Source organism: Phalangium opilio, unplaced genomic scaffold (genome assembly GCF_054372755.1).
Source record: "Phalangium opilio isolate 3A_F unplaced genomic scaffold, DU_Popi_V2 ptg000003l_1, whole genome shotgun sequence".
In the NCBI taxonomy this organism is placed as follows: Eukaryota; Metazoa; Arthropoda; class Arachnida; order Opiliones; family Phalangiidae; genus Phalangium; species Phalangium opilio.
The window spans coordinates 4,116,358-4,134,764 of NW_028324145.1; the positions used below are offsets into that span (position 1 = coordinate 4,116,358).

Here is an 18,407-nt window from a genome sequence, read left to right on the forward strand (position 1 = left end):
CTTGTGGGTTCTTGTGGGTACTTGTGGGTACTTGTGGGTTGTTGTGGGTGCTTGTGGGTGCTTGTGGGTACTTGTGGGTGCTTGTAGGTACTTGTGGGTGCTTGTAGGTACTTGTGGGTGCTTGTAGGTACTTGTGGGTGCTTGTAGGTACTTGTGGGTGCTTGTAGGTACTTGTGGGTGCTTGTAGGTACTTGTGGGTTCTTGTGGGTACTTGTAGGTACTTGTGGGTTCTTGTGGGTGCTTGTAGGTACTTGTGGGTACTTGTAGGTAATTGTGGGTTCTTGTGGGTGCTTGTAGGTACTTGTGGGTTCTTGTAGGTACTTGTGGGTTCTTGTGGGTAGTTGTGGGTGCTTGTGGGTACTTGTGGGTGCTTGTGGGTACTTGTGGGTGCTTGTAGGTACTTGTGGGTGCTTGTAGGTACTTGTGGGTGCTTGTAGGTACTTGTGGGTGCTTGTAGGTACTTGTGGGTGCTTGTAGGTACTTGTGGGTACTTGTAGGGACTTGTGGGTACTTGTAGGGACTTGTGGGTACTTGTAGGGACTTGTGGGTACTTGTAGGTACTTGTGGGTACTTGTGGGTACTTGTGGATACTTGTAGGCACTTGTGGGTACTTGTGGGTGCTTGTAGGTACTTGTGGGTGCTTTTAGGTACTTATGGGTACTTGTGGGTACTTGCGGGTACTTGTTGGTACTTGTGGGTACTTGTAGGTACTTGTGGGTACTTGTAGGTACTTGTGGGTACTTGTAGGTACTTGTGGGTACTTGTGGGTACTTGTAGGTACTTGCGGGTTGTTGTGGGTGCTTGTGGGTACTTGTGGGTGCTTGTAGGTACTTGTGGGTACTTGTGGGTGCTTGTAGGTACTTGTGGGTGCTTGTAGGTACTTGTGGGTGCTTGTAGGTACTTGTGGGTTCTTGTGGGTACTTGTAGGTACTTGTGGGTTCTTGTGGGTGCTTGTAGGTACTTGTGGGTGCTTGTAGGTACTTGTGGGGGCTTGTAGGTACTTGTGGGTTCTTGTGGGTACTTGTAGGTACTTGTGGGTTCTTATGGGTGCTTGTAGGTACTTGTGGGTTCTTGTAGGTACTTGTGGGTTCTTGTAGGTACTTGTGGGTTCTTGTAGGTACTTGTGGGTTCTTGTGGGTACTTGTGGGTGCTTGTGGGTAGTTGTGGGTGCTTGTGGGTACTTGTGGGTGCTTGTAGGTACTTGTGGGTGCTTGTAGGTACTTGTGGGTGCTTGTAGATACTTGTGGGTGCTTGTAGGTACTTGTGGGTACTTGTAGGGACTTGTGGGTACTTGTAGGGACTTGTGGGTACTTGTAGGGACTTGTGGGTACTTGTAGGTACTTGTGGGTGCTTGTAGGTACTTGTGGGTGCTTGTAGGTACTTGTGGGTGCTTGTAGGTACTTGTGGGTGCTTGTAGGTGTTTGTAGGTACTTGTGGGTGCTTGTAGGTACTTGTCGGTGCTTGTAGGTACTTGTGGGTGCTTGTAGGTACTTGTGGGTACTTGTAGGTACTTGCGGGTTGTTGTGGGTGCTTGTGGGTACTTGTGGGTGCTTGTAGGTACTTGTGGGTACTTGTGGGTGCTTGTAGGTACTTGTGGGTGCTTGTAGGTACTTGTGGGTGCTTGTAGGTACTTGTGGGTTCTTGTGGGTACTTGTAGGTACTTGTGGGTTCTTGTGGGTGCTTGTAGGTACTTGTGGGTGCTTGTAGGTACTTGTGGGTGCTTGTAGGTACTTGTGGGGGCTTGTAGGTACTTGTGGGTTCTTGTGGGTACTTGTAGGTACTTGTGGGTTCTTATGGGTGCTTGTAGGTACTTGTGGGTTCTTGTAGGTACTTGTGGGTTCTTGTAGGTACTTGTGGGTTCTTGTAGGTACTTGTGGGTTCTTGTGGGTACTTGTGGGTGCTTGTGGGTAGTTGTGGGTGCTTGTGGGTACTTGTGGGTGCTTGTAGGTACTTGTGGGTGCTTGTAGGTACTTGTGGGTGCTTGTAGATACTTGTGGGTGCTTGTAGGTACTTGTGGGTACTTGTAGGGACTTGTGGGTACTTGTAGGGACTTGTGGGTACTTGTAGGGACTTGTGGGTACTTGTAGGTACTTGTGGGTGCTTGTAGGTACTTGTGGGTGCTTGTAGGTACTTGTGGGTGCTTGTAGGTACTTGTGGGTGCTTGTAGGTACTTGTGGGTGCTTGTAGGTGTTTGTAGGTACTTGTGGGTGCTTGTAGGTACTTGTCGGTGCTTGTAGGTACTTGTGGGTGCTTGTAGGTACTTGTGGGTTGTTGTGGGTACTTGTGGGTTGTTGTGGGTACTTGTGGCTTCTTGTGGGTTCTTGTGGGTACTTGTGGGTTCTTGTGGGTACTTGTAGGTAGTTGTGGGTTCTTGTGGGTGCTTGTGGGTTCTTGTGGGTGCTTGTAGGTACTTGTGGGTTCTTGTGGGTACTTGTGGGTTCTTGTGGGTACTTTTAGGTTCTTGTGGGTACTTGTGGGTTCTTGTGGGTTCTTGTGGGTACTTGTGGGTGCTTGTGGGTGCTTGTGGGTACTTGTGGGTGCTTATGGGTGCTTGTAGGTACTTATGGGTGCTTGTAGGTACTTATGGGTGCTTGTAGGTACTTATGGGTGCTTGTAGGCACTTGTGGGTACTTGTAGGTACTTGTGGGTACTTGTGGGTACTTGTAGGTACTTGTGGGTACTTGTAGGTACTTGTGGGTGCTTGTGGGTACTTGTGGGTACTTGTGGGTACTTTTAGGTACTTATGGGTACTTTTAGGTACTTATGGGTACTTGTGGGTAATTGTGGGTGCTTGTGGGTACTTGTAGGTACTTGTGGGTACTTGTGGGTGCTTGTAGGTACTTATGGGTGCTTGTAGGTACTTATGGGTACTTGTAGGTACTTGTAGGCACTTGTAGGTACTTATGGGTACTTGTAGGTACTTTTAGGTACTTATGGGTACTTGTGGGTAATTGTGGGTACTTGTGGGTGCTTGTGGGTACTTGTGGGTGCTTGTAGGTACTTGTGGGTACTTGTAGGTAATTGTGGGTTCTTGTGGGTGCTTGTAGGTACTTGTGGGTTCTTGTAGGTACTTGTGGGTTCTTGTGGGTAGTTGTGGGTGCTTGTGGGTACTTGTGGGTGCTTGTGGGTACTTGTGGGTGCTTGTAGGTACTTGTGGGTGCTTGTAGGTACTTGTGGGTGCTTGTAGGTACTTGTGGGTGCTTGTAGGTACTTGTGGGTACTTGTAGGGACTTGTGGGTACTTGTAGGGACTTGTGGGTACTTGTAGGGACTTGTGGGTACTTGTAGGGACTTGTGGGTACTTGTAGGTGCTTGTAGGTACTTGTGGGTACTTGTAGGGACTTGTGGGTACTTGTAGGGACTTGTGGGTACTTGTAGGGACTTGTGGGTACTTGTAGGTACTTGTGGGTACTTGTGGGTACTTGTGGATACTTGTAGGCACTTGTGGGTACTTGTGGGTGCTTGTAGGTACTTGTGGGTGCTTTTAGGTACTTATGGGTACTTGTGGGTACTTGCGGGTACTTGTTGGTACTTGCGGGTACTTGTAGGTACTTGTGGGTACTTGTAGGTACTTGTGGGTACTTGTAGGTACTTGTGGGTACTTGTGGGTACTTGTAGGTACTTGCGGGTTGTTGTGGGTGCTTGTGGGTACTTGTGGGTGCTTGTAGGTACTTGTGGGTGCTTGTAGGTACTTGTGGGTGCTTGTAGGTACTTGTGGGTGCTTGTAGGTACTTGTGGGTTCTTGTGGGTACTTGTAGGTACTTGTGGGTTCTTGTGGGTGCTTGTAGGTACTTGTGGGTGCTTGTAGGTACTTGTGGGTGCTTGTAGGTACTTGTGGGGGCTTGTAGGTACTTGTGGGTTCTTGTGGGTACTTGTAGGTACTTGTGGGTTCTTATGGGTGCTTGTAGGTACTTGTGGGTTCTTGTAGGTACTTGTGGGTTCTTGTAGGTACTTGTGGGTTCTTGTAGGTACTTGTGGGTTCTTGTGGGTACTTGTGGGTGCTTGTGGGTAGTTGTGGGTGCTTGTGGGTACTTGTGGGTGCTTGTAGGTACTTGTGGGTGCTTGTAGGTACTTGTGGGTGCTTGTAGATACTTGTGGGTGCTTGTAGGTACTTGTGGGTACTTGTAGGGACTTGTGGGTACTTGTAGGGACTTGTGGGTACTTGTAGGGACTTGTGGGTACTTGTAGGGACTTGTGGGTACTTGTAGGTACTTGTGGGTACTTGTAGGTACTTGTGGGTACTTGTAGGTACTTGTGGGTACTTGTAGGTACTTGTGGGTACTTGTAGGTACTTGTGGGTACTTGTGGGCACTTGTGAGTACTTGTAGGCACTTGTGGGTACTTGTGGGTGCTTGTAGGTACTTGTGGGTGCTTGTAGGTACTTGTGGGTACTTTTAGGTACTTTTAGGTACTTATGGGTACTTGTGGGTACTTGTGGGTACTTGTGGGTACTTGTTGGTACTTGTGGGTACTTGTGGATACTTGTAGGTACTTGTGGGTACTTGTAGGTACTTGTGGGTACTTGTGGGTACTTGTAGGTACTTGTGGGTACTTGTGGGTACTTGTAGGTACTTGTGGGTACTTGTAGGTACTTGTAGGTACTTTTGGGTACTTGAAGGTACTTGTGGGTTCTTGTGGGTACTTGTGCGTGCTTGTGGGTACTTGTGCGTGCTTGTGGGTACTTGTGGGTGCTTGTGGGTGCTTGTAGGTACTTGTGGGTACTTGTGGGTGCTTGTAGATACTTGTGGGTACTTGTGGGTGCTTGTAGATACTTGTGGGTACTTGCCCCGGGTGCTTGTTCCGGGTACTTGTGGGTGCTTGTGGGTACTTGTCGGTGCTTGTAGGTACTTGTGGGTGCTTGAAGGTACTTGTGGGTTCTTGTGGGTGCTTGTGGGTGCTTGAAGGTACTTGTAGGTGCTTGAAGGTTCTTGTGGGTGCTTGAAGGTACTTGTGGGTGCTTGAAGGTACTTGTGGGTACTTGCCCCGGGTACTTGTGGGTGTTTGTAGGTACTTGTGGGTGTTTGTAGGAACTTGTGTGTGCTTGTAGGTACTTGTGGGTACTTGTAGGTGCTTGTGGTTACTTGAGGGTGCTTGAAGGTACTTGTAGGTACTTGAGGGTGCTTGAAGGTACTTGTAGCAATTGTAAAGGGCGCTCCCTCTATCTTCAAAATAGAAGCTAGTTCTCATACAAATAAAATGGCGCTCCGCGGCAGCACTTAGCAATCGCCTACCGAAGGGTAGGGGCGTGCGCGAGGTACATAGGGAGAGATACGGTGCCGCAGGTCGCCCATCATTATTTCCAATCCATCTCAACTTCCTTATCACTGTCCCAACCCCCGCGACTTCCAACCACTAGCATAGCCCACTCGATCACGCTCTCTTTTCCCCGGCTACATATTTTGAAGATGGCACTTTTTAGGCGTATTAACAATCTTGGATCATCTTGGTGAACTTTTAGGGTAGCCCTGACTATATTTTGTTTAAGGTTTTAAGCTTCATATCAAACAGACGTTAGTTTATGCTACAAAAAAAAGTGTGAAATTGAAAATCTCGGATCGTCTTTATGAAGTTTTAAGGATATCCGAATTTCATATTGGGCTTATGACAATTTTGAGCTAAATGATAAACGGACATAATCAGCATTTTTAAAAATTTTGTAAAATTGTCAATTTGGTCCTATTTCTGGAATTTTTAGGGGGCGCCTCGCGTTTCAATGAATGATCGTAAAAAATTGTATTATGTTAATTACAATAAGAATACAAACTTTTATTGATTTACGTTTTTTTTTGAACTATCATAATAAATAAATGTCTGATTGAGCGAAAGTTATGGTCCCCTATATATATTTGTTTCTGCTTAGTGCAGGTTTTGAAAATGTAAAACAGTTTCTTAACATTCTTAATTAAAATGAAGACTGAAGGAACAGATATTAATCAAAAATGTCTTGATTAGAATCAAGACCTAAAAAGTATCGATAAGACTGAGGTTATCACTTGTCTGAAGGATCAGATATTAATTTTTCTTTTTAATTGAAACTTAAATGCATGCTTAAGAAAAAACAACGTTCCATTACCGTTTTCCGTTGAAATAAATTATTTTACTGGTAATCAATTTCAAAAATTTACTTATCTCGGCTTTTCGACCACAATTCCATTCCCCGAAAACATTTTATCATTACATTAATTACTTTTGGGAGATAACGTGTCAAAATAAACTATAAAACAATAAAAAACTGTAATAGCGGTCTGTTAAGCCATGACAACAACCTTTTAAAAGTTACAAGCAGTAGCGTCGCTAGGGTTTGAAATTTGGGGGGGGGGGGGGCTAAATCTGGGCAAACTATTTTAAAGTTATTATAAGAACTTAATATAAACAAGATGGCCCAAGGGCTGGGACTTAATAGTAGCCACATCGTTATCTATTCAATTAGCACATGAATAAAAAGAAAAAAATTCAAAGACCCTAAACAAAAAATCAGAAATGTCCGACCCCACAGTGGTAGCGTGTCTTACTGCTGCGCCAGCCAGCCGGGTTCAATTCCCGGGTGCGGTGTGAAAAACTATTAATTAAAATAAAATCTCGAACTGAGCTCAGCTACCACTATTGGTTCCATTTAAGCTAAAATCCGACGATAACGAAAGCGAAAACCCCGGCCAGTACTACTACGGCTCGGGTCAAACTAAGAGCCTATCGTATACTACGATGTGGCTAAATTGCATAATGGGTTCTTTGGAAAATGTGTAGACCTTTAAAACTATCCGTAAATTTGTGTCAACGCTAAATTATTCGTAAATTTGTGTCAACGTGAAATTATTCGTAAATTTGTGTCAACGTGAAATTATTCGTATTTTGAAGATATACAACCTTTTATTGATAAAGACTACGGAACCGATTATGAAGGATTTTCACTCGTCTTAGGTTTATTTTTAGTTTTGGTTAGCTTTTAGTCCACACTATTGGGACTCCCTTCGAAAGAACATGAAACATTTTACTTGTTTCCATCTGTTTTTCTCTTCAAAATTTTACTGTTTGATATTGAAAATTTTTTATATATTGCTACAGAATTTTAGCTTGCTAACAGCAATTTTTTGGTAGGGTTTACTGATTATTTTTGGGGGGAGGGGGCTAAGTTTGGAATTTGGGGGGGCTATAGCCCCCCCCCAAAAAGGCCTAGCGACGCCACTGGTTACGAGGACTATATAACCCTTTCGAGACTAACAGGACCTGAGCAAACTATAGCTTAACCTGCTACTAGTACGAACAGATGTAAACTGGAGTTGAAATTTCATCATGTGCGACCTGTGGCCCAGAAACTCTCCCATAGTCCCAGTGTGTGTAGAACATAATTTTTTTTTCGCTGTTATCTGCCAAAATCAATCTTTCTAGGTAGTGCCGCCTCCTCACTTGAATATTTCATGATATATTAAGGTTTGAACGAACAAAATTCTAGATTACTATTTTCACTACCATGTCCCTCTGCTACCTTGAAGCAAAATTTCCTCTCTTTTTGCTGCTCATTACCGGTGCCATTCCCTTGACTTTCTGTTCGTTATAACTACTATCATGAGTTTATTAATTTCAAACCAAAATATAAAAAAATGGATTCATTTTCCTTTTGTGCTACTTAGAATATAACGTTGTGCCGCGCCTTATCAAATAGTCTCTAACCATTGTTAGAAACTAGAGAGAGAAATTGGGCAGCAACACTGATCATGCCCTGAACTATGAGAAAGAACAATACAACGGTTCACTAAAGTACACTTGATATTACATCATTTTGCAAAACCGCGAGTAAAATGTTACTGTCCCTATTGAATTTGGCGCCATTGGTTTTAGAATAATTAAAATGTTCCACTGCGAAGCGTTCTGGTCACGAATGGAGATGTAACGTCTTTAGGAACCTTTTAAAACGCAAAAACCATAAACGTACTCTCCCAAAAGTAATTAATGTAATGATAAAATGTTTTCGGGGAATGGAATTGTGGTCGAAAAGCCGAGATAAGTAAATTTTTGAAATTGATTACCAGTAAAATAATTTATTTCAACGGAAAACGGTAATGGAACGTTGTTTTTTCTTAAGCATGCATTTAAGTTTCAATTAAAAAGAAAAATTAATATCTGATCCTTCAGACAAGTGATAACCTCAGTCTTATCGATACTTTTTAGGTCTTGATTCTAATCAAGACATTTTTGATTAATAAGAGTTAGGCCTAAGCCGGAGTTTAGCTTAATAAAAAATAAAAAAATTAAGAAGAACGTCGTGAATTTGATAGTGGGCTCATTGGAGAGAATTAATATTTTTGTGTTTTTAATGACAAATCTACATAATTTCTATGATGAAAAGGAAATTGTTGTTATGGGTAGTAATTTGTTTATTTATAGAGTTCTATACCAATTTATTTTTTATGGTTGAAAAACGAAGAAGTAGGGCTATCACATAATAAAACAAGGTTCATACATCTTTTGGCAAACTGATTTCCCTGGCATTTCCAAGTTTTTCCCCATGTATTTCCATGTGGAAGGCCACCTATAGTAACTGCTGATGTGATTTTTTGGAGTAATAACTACGGGAGTGGTTTATTTTAAGATAGAGCAACCCTTCAGGGCAAAACTTACTCAACCCTCACAAATTTCACTATTTCCCCGAACTTTTAGCCAATGATTTATTTTCCCTGACACTTCCAGGTTTGTATGAACCCTGTAAAAGTCTGACGCTTTTTGTTCTGAGTGCACGCTATCAATTTCTGTTTAAAATTATTTCAAACTAAGATGTAAGACAAAAACCCAATTGTTTATCTAAATAAGCTGATTAGGCTTAACGAGATTCGTATAGTCTAATAAGGTTTCATTCCAGCATTTCTACCCTCTCTCATATCGCGATTAACGTTACTGAGTGTAAACCGTATTAAAAGACCATTACCAAATACTAAGGAATGAACTTAACACACCCTGCCCAGACTATAGCTATGGCTGGCTACTCCAAACCGGGCCATAGCTTTACACTGGTGGAAATTTGCGTCGGCATATCGCTCCCGCCAAAAGAAGAGCGGATTTGGGTGGTGTGCGGCTTACTTTTTAATTCATTATGAGAGAATACGGTATAGGGGAACGAGGGAGAAGACCCATTTCTGGCGTGGCGTGGCGGTGCGATGCGATTCTGCTGGCCGCGTGCACTAGCTTTTAGGCAAATTAAAAATGGACCAATTAAAGGGCGGCTGAACGCTCTTTAAGTTGGTTTTAATACAAATTAACTTTTGGTTTCTCATCGAGTAATTAATGGAATGGTTATCATATTTCTCGCGCGTTAGCAGCCGATTTTTGAGGAATATTACAAAGGGGATAGGGAACACCATTAGAAACCAAGAAATACAGCAAAGGTCTAGTTTGCCATCGAACTCGGCACTTGAGGTCAAATTTTCTATGCTTGTGTAAATATTTTCATACTATAAGAACGTTGGTACCACCTGAGGGGCACACTACATAACTCAGAGTAATCGGTGAACACACTACAAGGCTAATGATGTATTGGGAATCAGATAGTGATTAGCACCTTGACCACACCTTAACGAGAGTTACCAGAAGTATATAAATGAAGTGTACTGCACAAAGCGGGGTAATTGTAACATGATTCTTCCCAACATCAAAACACTTTGAGCAAGATCACTAAACCGAATCATATACGCGATAATTAGTTCCCTCATCTTTACTCAATTAGCGCTTAACTATTTGCCAAGGCGCATGCGCTTGTGAATTTAAGTACCACGTCAAGACAATCAAGGTTTGTGCTTTGATTGCTGAGGATTTACTCAGATTTAGAACCAAACAGTTATAGAATTCACCCAAGCACGGTGCGATGCCCATCTGAAGTTTGATGAGCAGGAGAGCAAACGAAAAGGGTGAATCATGATACATAACTGAAGTATTAAGAGGATACAAAGTGTCATCCTTCTTCTATTATCCCCTTCTGGTGTTACATAGTATGGTTCACTTTCTCTTTAAAAGGAAGAACAGACTTATGCGAACTTACCCGGAAAGCTCCGCCATTGCCGTCGTCCAATTCGAGTACGTATCCTTCGACGAAGCTGGAAGGGTAGGGCAACCAGGCCACCGTGATACTGTTGTTTTCCGCACTGCATTCCTCCGGGATCATGACGGGCGCACCGGGAGCTGCAACAAAAAAAAACAAGGAAAAAGAACAATTGTAATAAAGTCTCTTTCTAGCCGACAGTTTGCCCTTTCTGCGGCGTCCTCTCGGGAATCGCCATTGCAGACCAGGTTGTTAGTATATAGTTACGTAAAAAGGGTGTAGGCCTATAACCATAGTTATTTGCTGCGCCTATTTTCTTTATTTGGGTATTTACGTGGCTCGAATTAAAAGAGAGGACCCTTTCCCCAGTGCCTCGTATACGCAGCATTGTTTTGGTCGTACATAACATTTGATTGCTATGTTAGTAGGTATGCCCTATTTGCCGTATGATTTAATGTATAATGATAACGAATGCGTGGGTTCGTATAATAACCCAAGTATACGAAGACCCCGTAAACGTGAGAGTCTTTATGATGTACAATAATGTAATAAGAACAAACTTTGGTTCGTGTCAAAAGTTAATTAAGTTGATCAAAGGAAATTGCATTGCCTACTTCTTTTGAAGAACCTTGTAAAGGTCATCTATGAACAATAATATATTTTAAACGTCATTTGTTTTCAATGAACAATAAAATCGTAAGTTTTAAAGGTCATTTCTTGTCAATGAACAATAATATGGTTAACTTTAAATGTCTTTTCTTGTCAACAAGCAATAATATGGTAAATTTTAAACGTCATTTCTTGTCAAAGAAGAATAATATGGTAAATGTTAAACGACATTTCTTGTCAACGAACAATAAAATCATAAATTTTAAAGTCATTTCTTGTCAACGGTAAAAAATATTAAGGAAATAATTAAAACAAGATGGGTACTGTATTAACGAAAAAGTAAGTTGATTTTACTTTAATATAGTATCAGGTAGCTTGAGAAGAGGTCATGACCCTGAAAGTTAAATCCACATAAAATTTTCAGTTTAAAGTATTAAATCTAGTTTTAATACAAGGTAATTGTTTTAATTGCTTTCTTTGACTCTGAATAATAATTTCTAACCCTATCAAAGTATCAAGTGAAGTTGAAGCAGAAAAAAAAATGATAATAAATAAATATAAAAATATAATAAAAATAAATTAATAATAATAATGGTGAAATAGATCATAGCTCATCAGTGTAACAGAAAATATATAATTATTTTTAGCCTTCAGGCTCTCAAGTTAAACCTGAAAACTTATGGTTTATAGGAAATATGGTGAAAAGCTGAATGGGGCACCCTTTAGTGATTTGGTTTGTAAGATTAATAAATAAAGAAGGATGCAGTTTGGTAGCAGCTATCAGGCTTGCACTTTGCAAGGAAGGTAAACGTCCTGCAGTAATGAGGGAACGGTTCGGTTCAATATCTTTCATCGGACGAAGAAGCAGTGGAGAAAAGCAAAGCCCGAGGCCCAACTGAAGCAATCTAGCTACGTCAAAAGAAACGATAGGAAGAGCACGAAAACCTTGACTATAGCAGGCAGCGCTGGCAGGAAACGAACAAGGGAATTAAGAGGAGAGAATGGGTGATGCTGCTGCTGGGGGTATATCTTAATTGGCTCCAAGTTTGCCAGGTAATAACCTGGCCGCAAATGAGAGATCCCCCGACACAGATAATAACGCTATTAGCTCTAACCAAAAATTTCCAAACCAGAGAGTTTTTTTTTTTTTTTGAAAGATAGGGTCATTAAAAATTATTAGCTAGTGTGGGATACTCCCGTAATCTAGATATGTTTCCTTCTATTTTTGGTCTATTCGCGTGATAAGGGGATGTTTTTTATTTTGGGGGGTTTCGAGGTTCAGGATAATTGCGCTAATTGCAATTTAATATTCAAATATAGATTTCAGTGCTGTGAAGTAATTTTGACTGACAAAAAATATGATCAATGAACTTCTAATAGTTGGTGAGTAGTGTACCGTGGGAATCAGGTGACGATGACGACACGGAGAGGTATTACACTGGACATGTCAGTGTGTGTCTGTGTCTGACACCGCGTCCGCAATTGGCAACTCGAAGCAAACGTGTTCGCAGAAAGCAATATTAGCTTCTACTTAATTATCATCGTTAGGGTTAAGATTCACACAGCCTCAACTTACTTTAAACCGAAGAGTTCGGAATTTTATATTCAACCTCAAATGAATTTTTTTAGCATCTCACGTTTGTAATAATTAAATGAGTATAAACAAGCTCCCGAATCGTACCGGAAGTACACAGAGAGTGACGTCAAATGTTCGGGGTGGAGGGAGGAACAGCTATCAAAACGGATATTTGAAATTGCCGATAGAGAAACGTGACAGTTGGTTTAGGTTTTGGTTTAGTTTAGCCTTACCAATCGTAACCTATGCGAGAAGTCTAAAAGCAGGCTATTTCGTCTTCAACGAGTCACGTGACGTCTAGGACTTTAATCATTGACTTATACTTCATTTGGTCAATTTCTAAAACTCTCTATTAAACTCTCCGTATCTCTGGTGTCCCCTTTTGGGTTCGTAATTCCTTTCAATTTAAATGGAAGCAATTAAAAGCGTGTTTGTCTCGTGATTAGGCTCTTCTCTAATTAGCTTTTAAAACTCCATTTTCGCTAATGAATGGAGCCTGCAATCTCGATAACATTTCTCTGGAGCTCTAGCCGACTATCTGAAAATTGAATGGTACTATACCCTCATTTATGCACTGGTTTTAGCGACGATCCATTGCATTTACCATTTACTGAGCGTATACTAAACGCTAAATGGGCTTAACTTAGTTCAGAGGGGTTTATCATAAAGTAACAGAGTATGTCAAGGGTAGAAATTCTAGTCTGGCGTCATAGTGGCAAAATGTACGTGGAAAAGGGACAAAATACGTCACTGCACGCATATACCACGTGCAATGACGTATTTCAAAGTTGTCAACCGTCCCAGTGTACCATGGAGCGCATCCGAATTTCGGCTTATTTCAATAAGTGACTTAAGACCAATGAGATAGAATATATATATTAAACCTAGAGTCACAACGTGAGATCTCGAGATCGACGTTTCGCAATACGCCTTTTGTCGAGCATGAATCTTTATCAAATACGGGTGGCGCCACCCTAAGAACTTTTTTATTACCGTCTGCTGCTATAATCTGTGTAACAAGCTGCCAAGATAGTTTTTAAACGTGTTAAATAAAATACGCGAGTTAAATAATAAAAACTCTAGTCCTTTTTAATCTAATAAATAGATGAAATAAAAATCATAACGATGTTTCTAATTGCAAATAAGCAAGTAAAACTTGAAATTAGTTCCGCTAGAGGCTCCCAGGTGGCGCTGTCATGTTTTGATAAACGTGCTTGATAAAAACACAGTGTTTCATTGCTTAAGACTATACATTACGATACCGCCTGTTGCGCATGCACTCCAAGGGTGCGATTCAGCAGGCATGCGTTATGGCTTTAACGCAAGAAAACTTGCGTTATGATATCACTTTGCGTTAAATTTCAAAAAATGCGATTCACGTGTCGGCGTTACGATATCACGCGTTATCATAACGCCAAATGTCGGGGATATCGTATCGCAATCCGTTTGCTGGCGTTATAGGTTTATCACGATCGTTATAAAACGTTTTCCCGATATTTTACCCGCAAAAATTCAAAATGGCTGCCCTCCGTGATGCTTTTTCAATTATTGGGCGCTGATTAAATTGAGGAAATAACAAATTTAAATAGAGAAAGAGTTTTTAGAGATGATACCCAAGCGTTTGAAATGCCGGAAAAATTATTTTCGAATGCTTTTTCGGTTAACTACCACTGACTATAGTTTAATTGAGGCTCTGCGACAGTCTTACTGGGCCAAGGCCCACAACAATTATTTCAAACGATAGTAAAGCAAGCATTTGTTTTCTGCTTTTATTGAAGTGTAAGTTCAATACTTATCGATTTAATATGTTGCTATTTTATTATGAGAAGCTATTTATTATAATACTGAATAAAAAATCGAATGAGCATAGTACATGCAGGGAAACAAAGTACCAGGGGCAAGCCTCCATACTGGATAATTAACCTCACGCCTAGAGACACCGCTAGAGTTGGCTAGCCTCTCACATGTAGTGAGCTTGGGATGCTACTAGTGGTGTCTCGTGGCGTGAGGAATTTTGAACAGCATGGAGGCGTGTCAGTGAAAGTTTGTTTTTCTGCACGTAATATTAGTATCCACCTTATTCCCTTTCGCCGAAAGTTAGGCTTAGCTTGGGATTCATGGGGGTGAATAACGGATTAACGGGAAGAAATTCGTCTATCGTCTGCTACATAAGCCAAAAATATGTACTGTAGCGGACGACAGACCAATTTATTCCCGCCCCATGAATCCCGAGCTAAGCCTAACTTCCGGCGAAAGGGAATAAGGTGGATTGGCATAAGTTTATAAGATATGATCCATAAGTATGACACTGCCTATACTTCGTAATGCTAGAGGCTTACTGAGAGGTAGTTCGAGATTCGAGAACAACGTGAGAATTGACTACACGCGGTTTAGCAGTTGTAGCGATAGCTAAAAAACCAATGTTATCTAGCTCTCTAAAGAAAGACTCATATAGTTAAAATAGATGATAAAAAACCTTTGGCCTAAAAATACGAGGTTTCTTAATAAACCAAAACTGTAATAAACGATCAGAGTTTTCTGTGACCGCGAGTAATAAACCTTACGTTTTAAACTAAAACCCGTCTCCGTTCTTGTTAGAACCATAACAATACATGGTGTCAGAATCGTGACTCACGTCTTCGCGAACGAGCTTTATCGGATACAATGGAAGGTTTAAGACCACCGCCGGAACTTCACTTATCCGGTAATGCGGACACGGCATGGCGTGTATTTCGGCAAAGGTTCGAACTCTTCGAAGTTGCCACGGCTCCAAGCACTGGCCGGTCGGACGGACAGAAGCTCTCCTTGTTGATGCATGCTGCAGGACAAGAAGCTATCGACGTTTTCAACACGTTTGTCTTCACAGTCGCTGTTCCCAAAACCTATGACAACGTGGTTGACAAGTTCGAGACTTATTGCACTCCCAAAAAGAACGAAACCTACGAAAGGCTGGTGTTTCGCGAAAGAATGCAGAAGAAGGAAGAGACCGTCGAACAGTACGTTGTTGACCTGCGCCTCAAAGCGAAGTCATGTAACTTTGGGCAACTGGAGGACTCGCTCATCCGCGATCAAATCGTCTACGGTTCCAAGGATCTCAAAATCCGACGGACGCTTTTAGCGGAAGAAAACCTCACCTTGCAGCGTGCCATACAATTATGTCAGGCAACGGAAACCATGCTAGTACAAATGCAACATTGGTCTGACGGGTCCAAGGCAGAAAACGTCGACGCCGTCACAAGAAGTCAAGGTCACTGTGGACAAAGACAAGGAAAACACAGCAAGCCGAACGAGGCTGCCAGTCGTCGACAGAGAAATCGGAAGCCTGAGGTCAACATGGTAGACTGCCAACGCTGCAAAAGGAGACATGAGCGGAAGAGATGTCCGGCGTATGAGAAGATTTGCAACAGGTGTGAAGGACGGAATCATTTTGCCGTAGCCTGTAATGCAACAGACGTCGATGAGGTGCAGCGCGAGACAGACAGTGAAGAGGAATTTATAATCGACGCCGTCGAGGCACGACAGAGCGCGGCTGATTGGGTGGTACCAATCAAGGTAAATGGAGTCACAGTACCCTACAAGTTAGACACAGGAGCTCAAGCGAACCTGTTGCCACTACGTTACTACGAGAAGATGTCTCCGAGACCCGTGACGCGATCGGCTGTTAGACTCAGCGCCCATGGAGGTAGTAAAATCGAGACTTTCGGCGCAATACGAGTAGTAGCTGAAGTAAAATCCTCGAAGGTGACAACTGAAATGATCCTGGTTGGTCATGGGGAGAGACCAATACTGAGTCGAGAAACTTGCGTGAATCTGGGGTTAGTGAGACTCATCTACGAAGTAAATGAAGACATGGTGAAACCTGAAGAGCCAAATCTATCCGAAGAACCGGAAGAGTTCAGAGTAAAGGAAGACATGGTGAAAACTGAAGAGCCAAATCCATCCGAAGAACCGGAAGAGTTCAGGACAAGGATAATAAGCGAGTTCTCTACGGTATTTAAAGGGATCGGGCGATTGAAAACATCATGCAAGATTCGGTTGAAGGAAAATGCCATTCCCGTAATCGTTCCACCACGACGAATCCCCTACTCACTGAGAGAAAAGCTAAAGGCCGAACTGGACAGACTGGAAAAACGGTCTATAATAAGAAAAGTCAATGAACCGACAGAGTGGGTAAGCCCGTTAGTTATCCGGGAAAAGAAGGATGGAGCCTTGCGGTTGTGTCTGGACCCCAAAACATTAAATGAAAACATATTACGGGAACATTATCAGTTGCCAACGAAAGAGGAAATAGAAGCTGAGCTATCAGGCGCCGAATTCTTCACGAAGCTGGATGCGGCATCAGGGTTCTACCAGATTCCGTTAGACCCGGACAGCCAGTTACTGACGACGTTTAATACACCGTATGGACGATACTGCTTCAAGAGACTGCCATTTGGAATCGCATCGGCACCAGAAATATTCTTCAAGCACTTTAGTCAGATATTTGAAACCGTGGCTGGCGCAAGACCGTTACACGACGACGTCATAGTATGGGGAAGATCTGGACCTGAACACGACCACAACCTCCGAGAAGCGCTGTCTAGACTGAAAGCTGCCAGAGCCACGCTCAACGTACAGAAGTGCATATTCAAAGTCACAGAAGTATCATACATGGGAGAAGTAATATCCAAGGGCGGGGTCAAACCGGACCCCAGGAAAATAGAAGCAATTCTGAAGATGCCAACGCCAACATCTCAGAAGGAGGTGCAAAGAGCGCTGGGAGTTGTGAACTTCCTTGGAAAGTATATACCAAACCTCTCCGCGCATACTATAAGCTTGCGAAGCCTCAGAAAACAGAGCGTAGATGACCATCAGATACTGCCAGAGCACCACCAAGAGTGGACTCACATCAAGAAAGTGCTGACTCAGCAACCGGTACTACAGTTTTACGACCCAAAGAAGGATACAAAAGTGTCCACAGACGCTTCGAAAGACGGGCTGGGCGCAGTACTTATGCAGCGACAGGGCGATAACTGGTCGCCCATAGCGTATGCCTCAAGGACACTGACGTCAGCGGAGACAAGATACGCCCAAATCGAGAAGGAGACTCTGGGAATCGTGTTTGGTTGTCAAAAGTTTCACAACTACATTTATGGAAAAGAGGTTATCCTGGAGACGGACCACAAGCCACTAGTAGCAATGGCTAACAGAGTACTAGCAGAGGTGCCACCAAGACTTCAGAGACTGTTTCTGAAGCTCATGAAATATCAATATAAGATCGTCTTTACCCCGGGGAAAAGCCTCATCCTAGCTGACGCGTTGTCTCGAGCCAGCTTACCAATGAGATCAACTGAAGATAAAGACACACATGAAGAAGTCGAAGTCCACATAAACGCAGTAATTACTTCATTACCAGTGAGTCAGTCAATGCTAGGTCGCTTGCGAGAAGAAACAGCAAAGGACGAGGAACTACAAGGCGTCCTGGAGCAAATACATCAAGGCTGGGAAAAGAAAAACACACAAACCTCAGGATACGCGAGCGTTCAAGACGAGTTGACCGAAGCAGAAGGGCTTATCCTAAAAGGATCTCGGATCGTCGTTCCCAAGACTATGAGGAGCACCATGCTGAAAATCATACATGATGGGCACCTTGGAATAGAGAAATGCCGCCGCAGGGCGAGACAATGCCTATACTGGCCCAACATGAACAGTCACATAGAAGATCAATGCAAAAGATGTCCCACGTGCAACATGTTTCAATATAAACAACACCAAGAGCCGTACATCATAAGAGAGACACCAGACAAGCCATGGGACATGATAGGGACTGACGTGTTTCACAATGCGGGAAACGACTATCTGGTCGCCATAGACGCGTATTCAACATACATAGAAGTTGAGACATTGAGAACAACGTCAGCAAAATCAGTAATCTCATGTCTGAAACGGATTTTTGGCCGCCAAGGGATCCCTCAAATCGTCATGTCAGATAACATGCCGTTCAGTTCAAAGGAGTTCAAAGAGTTTGCAGACGAATATGGGTTCATTAACATGACGTCAAGCCCAGAATACCCACAGTCCAACGGACTAGCGGAAAAAGGAGTACAAATCGCAAAACGACTACTAAAGAAAGCCATAAATTCCGAAGAAGACTTTCATCTGGGACTATTGAGTTTTAGAAACACCCCACTTGAACATGGCAAGTCTCCAGCAGAAC

General features: G+C 42.6%; 1 protein-coding gene across 3 annotated transcripts in view; it reads right to left on the bottom strand.

The window, feature by feature from the left end:
• Positions 1-18,407, bottom strand: part of Trim9 (E3 ubiquitin-protein ligase Trim9) — a 341,298-nt gene that overhangs the window by 13,131 nt on the left and 309,760 nt on the right. For all 3 annotated transcript variants that reach the window (XM_089836500.1, XM_089836492.1, XM_089836508.1), the window contains one exon: positions 10,027-10,166. In XM_089836500.1, the coding sequence (XP_089692626.1) occupies positions 10,027-10,166 (140 nt within the window). The remainder of the gene's footprint in view (positions 1-10,026; positions 10,167-18,407) is intronic.